General features: G+C 45.7%; 1 protein-coding gene across 9 annotated transcripts in view; it reads left to right on the plus strand.

Annotated features, from left to right (window-relative positions):
* LOC138958514 (A disintegrin and metalloproteinase with thrombospondin motifs 6-like) overlaps positions 1 to 6212 on the plus strand; it is a 38816-nt gene that overhangs the window by 25844 nt on the left and 6760 nt on the right. For all 9 annotated transcript variants that reach the window (XR_011453427.1, XM_070329694.1, XM_070329698.1 and 6 more), the window contains 2 exons: positions 33 to 168; positions 736 to 861. Coding sequence is in view for 8 of the 9 variants with exons in the window: in XM_070329694.1 (XP_070185795.1) it covers positions 33 to 168; positions 736 to 861 (262 nt within the window). In the remaining variant the exon portion in view is untranslated. The remainder of the gene's footprint in view (positions 1 to 32; positions 169 to 735; positions 862 to 6212) is intronic.

Here is a 6212-nt window from a genome sequence, read left to right on the forward strand (position 1 = left end):
GTTGTGTAAGTGAAGAAAATAATTCTTTCCAGAAGTCCAGCAGGCAGTTGTTTAAACTGGGAAAGCACAAACACTGGCACCGACACAGAGGCACCGACGATAGGATATGTGATGACGGTGGACGAGTTGTGTCAGATGATCCTCGGACCTCAGTCTTTCTTTCACAGGGTGAGATACTGATGTAATATCAGGTACAAAACCAGACTCGGACAAAAGTAAGAGAACGCATGAAAGATTCACCATACTATCAAAAGACCATTTCAGTTCAAAATTAATATGTTAGTTAATGGATCATCTAACCGACTGCCAGCAAGAACAATTTGTCATTTTGAATTTTACTGCACACATGACCGTTTTGCCTAAACCCTAGACAATTGGAGTAAATGTATAATTACTTATTTAGTATTGTATCGGGATTGTAACATGAAACTAAAGTCACAAATCACGACATGTCTAATTCGCTATTGCGTCTGTTTTTCAGTCATGCTATTGCCTTTTTCTTTGCGATTTTTTATTTTTTTGAATTTTTTAACGCGATTTTGACAGCAGGTTTAACAAGGAGAAATCACTTCATAAAACTGTGCAATTAAACAGAAATATTTGTTATATTATTTCTTTCGTTTGTTTTCGTTTCATTTTGATTTAGTCCCGTGTTAAACTGTACGCTATTTGGTGTACACTGAATAAATAAGGAGTCGTCCAAAATAAAAATTATGTACAACTCTTGCTTTCCAGGCATCGTACGGGAGCGTCACGCAATCAGCGTATAGCACAATATGCACAAGTGTGTGGTGTTGGAAAAACGACAGCTTCACTGAGCCAGTTGTTACAGGGGATGGCTTTGTGTGTGGCGATAAAAAGGTATTGGATTGGGGCAACGGAAAGTCATTTATGTATGAGTGGGAAGAGGGAGGTGTTGTTTGTGTCCGTGTGTGTGTGTGTGTGTGTGTGTGTGTGTGTGTGTGTGTGTGTGTGTGTCTTTAAACGCATGCAGGCGTGTATGTGGTTCCCTTTGTGTTGTTTAAGTGCTCCTTTGGGCACAAACGCAAATGTGCATCCGATTTTTTAAAAAAAATAATAATAAAAAAACTTTTATTTTATAACTTAGACTAAGAGTCTGGTAGCCTTCTTCAAAAAAGAGCACAGAAAAGTCGCCCGGTGAAAAAAGGAGATCTTGTTGTCACTGTAATATTGTTCGACCACGATTGGTTATGGTGTATCACGTGGTTCATGAATATTAAATCAGTTGGAGACTAATGGCGGAATCCGTGTGCATGTTGGAAGGCTGAGAGCGAAAGCACATAGCAATAGTTCCACTCATACATACACTTTAGCATTCAAAGACACTACATTTTGGCGACGAGGATTCCGAGCATCACGCGCACATAATGGCAAAGGCCATTTCGGTGACACAGGTCAGTAATTTTGACATTCACGGCGACGTGTCAAGCCTCTCGATTCGTTGGGAAGATTGGGTAGATTCATTCGAGATCTATGCCGCCGCTTCCGGCGTTGATTCAGGTGTGCAAAAACGTGCGCTTCTACTTCACTGTGCCGGGAAAGAGGTGCAAGAGTTATTCAAGACATTCGGTGATACAGGCACTACCTATAACGCTGCCAGAGAAAAACTTGACGCGCATTTCAAGCCGAAAAAGAACATCTCATACCAGCGGCATTTGTTCAGAAAGGAATGTCAAAAAGATGACGAAACCGTGACCCAATTTGTTGTGCGATTGCGTAAGCTTGCCCAGACCTGTGCATTTCCTGAAGACGAAGTTGATAACTTTATTCGCGATCAGGTCATTGACAAGTGCAAGTCAAGGAAATTGCGAGAAAAGTTTTTGTCCGAGCCCGAACTGACGCTCAAGAAAGTAATCGAAATCTCGCAGGCCAAAGAAGCTAGTCAGTTGCAAGCTGCACAAATGGCCGAGTCAGATCAAGCGTTCTCAGTCAGTCGCTCACGCAGACAAACGCATGCACCGTCGGGTAGCAGATCCAACGCAAAGCAGGATTCCGCCAACTCCAACTCGCCGCCGAGAAAAATCAAACAATGTGGGCGCTGTGGCCGCCGGGGTCACACGTCGGAAGAGTGCAGATGCACTCGCGGGAAACGTTGTTTTGCATGCGATGGCCTCAATCATTTTGCATCCGCGTGCCGCAGTTCAAATCAAAACAAGCAACGTTCGTCACAAAACAAGAATGATTCTGCTCGTCGTTCGGTACGCGCACTCGATCCCGACATTGCACAATCAGATTTTGAGTCCTCCGACACTGACGAGGACGCGGTACAAGCATTGTTTTCTCTTGATGATGACGCGTCGACAACAGCGGTGAATATCTCTGGTACAGAAACTCGTTTGTTGATTGATTCTGGTGCGTCTTGCAACGTTCTGAACACAGCTGATTCAAAGAAATTGATTGACAGAGGTATCAAAATACACAAATGTAACAGGCGTGTGCGACCATACAGATCAGACCCCATACATGTCACTGAATACATCACCGCAGATGTTCAATTTGCAGACACTGTAGTCAGAACAAAGTTTCTGATAATCCCGGGCACACATGTGTCACTACTCGGTAGACAAACTGCAGAGAAGCTTAAAATCTTGTTCATTGTAAATGCAGTGAACATCCCGAACCCCACAACACCGACATCTCCGTCATCCCCACTGGACAGATTCCCGGGAATTGACCAAGGAATAGGCAAGCTCAAAAGCCACACAGTCACAGTTCACGTTGACAAAAGTGTTCCACCTGTTGCCAGAAAACACAACCGTGTCCCGTTCCATTTACGTGATAAAGTGGAAAAAGAGCTGAACAAACTGCAAGAACAGGATATCATTGAAAAGGTCACAGGACCTACAGAGTGGGTCTCACGCATTGTCACACCGCCAAAGCCCAAAAACCCGACAGAAATACGCGTTTGCTGCGACATGCGTGACGTAAACAAGGCCGTACTTCGCACAAGACACATCACACCCACTATTGAAGAGCTAGTGTCAGACTTAAATGGTGCAAAGGTTTTCAGCAAGATCGATCTGCGTTCAGGCTATCACCAACTTGAGCTTGACCCAGCATCTAGACAGTTCACCACATTTTCCACACACTTGGGCCTGTACAGGTACAAAAGACTCCCATTTGGCCTAAACTCAGCTGCGGAAATTTTCCAGCACACTATTCAAGAAGTGATCTCTGGCGTTTCCGGTGCCAGAAATGTCTCTGATGACATCATTGTCTTCGGGTCAGATCAAGCAGATCACGATCGGGCCCTCGATGAGACTTTGAAACGGCTCCATCAGGCTGGGCTAACCGTTCACAGACAGAAATGTGAATTCAACAAGGACGAGATCGAATTCTTCGGTTTCATCTTCTCCGCTGCAGGCCTCCGCCCAGATCCCAAAAAAGTGCAAGCACTTCATGACATGCCCAGGCCGCAAAATGCATCCGAGGTCCGCTCGTTTCTTGGCATGGTCCAATACAGCTCGCGTTTCATCAACAACTTTGCGACCATCACCGAGCCACTTCGCTCTCTTACAAAACAAAACACGCCATGGGCGTGGACCGAAACGCACGAGACCGCATTTGATACGATCAAACAAGCTCTGTCAGCGACAACCACTCTCGCATACTTCGACCCAAAGAAACACACAGAAATATACGTCGACGCCAGTCCCGTTGGCGTCGCAGGCCTTCTGTGTCAGGAAGGTCGCACGATTGCTTACGCGAGCCGTGCTCTCACCGCAGTGGAGCAGAGGTACTCTCAGACCGAACGCGAGGCCCTTGCTGTCGTTTGGGCATGCGAGCACTTCGACATTTATGTCAGCGGTGCGCCGTTCACAGTCATAACCGACCACCGCCCTCTACTCAACATCTGGCAGAAGCCATCACCTCCCACTCGGATCGCACGATGGTCGTTGCGCCTTCAACCGTACTTACTTACGATGAAGTACAAGCCGGGAAAAGAAAACCCCGCTGACTACATGTCCAGACACCCCACGCATGCAGTCGCTGCATCAAAACATGAAAAGATGGCAGAAGCATACATCAGTTTTCTCGCTGACACTGACACACTCTCTGCGGTCACGCTTGATGAGATTAAAGCAGAAACCGTACAAGACGCCACACTGCAAACAGTCATGAAAATCATCAGCACAGGCAAATGGCATGCACTCAAAGAACTCGCAGATCCTGAGGCAAACTCGGAAGACTTGATACGTTTTCGCAACGTTAAAGATGATCTCTGCGTCAATGCCGAACACAATGTCATTCTAAAAGGTACGCAGCTCGTGATTCCCGCCTCTTTGCGAAAACGGGTCGTTCAAGTGGCCCATGAAGGGCACCAGGGTATAACGAAAACGAAATCGTTCATACGCAGCAAAGTCTGGTTTCCAGGCATGGACAAAGCAGTAGAACTGGAAGTCGAGAGTTGCATTCCGTGTCAGGCCAACACAAATCGTAGTCAGAAAGAACCCATGAACATGTCCGACCTTCCAAGAGGCCCTTGGCTTGAATTGTCTCTTGATTTCTGTGGCCCTCTGCCAAGCGGCGATTACATACTTGTGCTGGTCGATGAATACTCACGTTATCCAATCGCAGAAATCATTCGCAGCACTTCAGCGGATTGCGTGATTCCAATAGTTGACAAAGCCTTTGCCATGTTCGGGTACCCGGAGGTGATCAAAACGGACAACGGGCCCCCATTCCAAAGCCACCAATGGAGGTCATTTATGAAAAGATCGGGCGTCAAACACCGCAGAGTCACGCCACTTTGGCCACAGGCTAATGCTCAAGCAGAAGCTTTTAACAAGCCACTGGAGAAAGCCATCCGTGCGGCACACGCACAACACAAAAATTGGCGATTAGAGCTCACTTCGTTCATTCGCACGTACAGGGCGACACCGCACCCTTCGACACTGTTTACACCCTTCAGGCTCTTACTGGGACGCGACCCGAAAACCAAACTTCCAGAGCCACCAATATATGCACAGCCCCAAAACAGAGCAACTGAAGAGCTCGCCCGAAAGCATGACACTTGCGCAAAACAGAAGATGAAGCTCTATGCAGACAAACGAAATCACGCCAAACGTGCTGAAATCGCCACTGGTGATTTTGTTCTAGCAAAGCAAAGGAAAAGGAACAAACTCACACCGCCGTTCAACCCGACTCCCATGGTGGTCACTGCCACAAACGGTTCCATGATAACCGCTCAGTCCTCACAGGGACAGCCAGTCACACTCACCCGCAACAGCTCATATTTCAAAAAGCTAAAGCATGCGCCACCAGATCGACATCAGTCTGCTGATGACGTAGATGAACCTCCCTCAGACGTTCAAGAAAGTATTGTCCCTCAGAACACTGTCCCAGAAGATACTGGCGTGAAAGAGGCATGCGGTCAAGCAACATCGTCAACACAACCATGTTCTCTCACGCAATCACAGACACAAACAGCATGCGGTCCACCACCATCGTCAACACAACCATGTTCTCTCACGCAACCACAGACACAAACATCTCCTATCACCTCACAGACTGTCAGTATTGCCCCCTCTATGACCTCATATCCAAGGCGGTCAACCCGTCAAAAGAAATCCCCAACTCGTTTCAAAGACTATGTGACTGATTTTTGAGATTCAAACGCTATCACATCAGAAGTTAACTAAAATTTTTTTTTCCCCCATTTTTTTTCTTTCTTCTTTTTAGCTGATTATGCATTAAGTAATGCACTCAGATGTGCGTGCACAATATTTGTTCTTGTTTTATTGTCAACAAACAGCATTGACGTGGTACTGTATTAGCGCATTATCAATGCCAGATTATTGATTTTTTATCTTCCATGCCAACTGTTGTTTTGGTTTTGGTTTTCTTATAATGTTTTTGCCTACAAAGATTGTCGACTCAGTATTGCATTGCCACGGTAGCCTACATTATTGGCGTTTTGGTTATTATTTGTTTCTCTTGTTCCTACAAACTGTTGTACTTCTGTGCGCTTGGGGAGAGAAAATGAGAGTAAATTGATAAGCGATGCGAAAATGTTTTAATCATTGATTTGACTTTGTGCTTCAGAAGTTTTTGTTTATTTCTTCGGAATGTTATGTCTTGTTCTGATGTTCTTGTTTTATTCCTGGAAGAAAGGAAGAGATGTAATATTGTTCGACCACGATTGGTTCTGGTGTATCACGTGGTTCATGAATATTAAATCAGTTGGAGAC

The sequence above is a fragment of the Littorina saxatilis genome, linkage group LG2 (genome assembly GCF_037325665.1).
Source record: "Littorina saxatilis isolate snail1 linkage group LG2, US_GU_Lsax_2.0, whole genome shotgun sequence".
Classification (NCBI taxonomy): Eukaryota; Metazoa; Mollusca; class Gastropoda; order Littorinimorpha; family Littorinidae; genus Littorina; species Littorina saxatilis.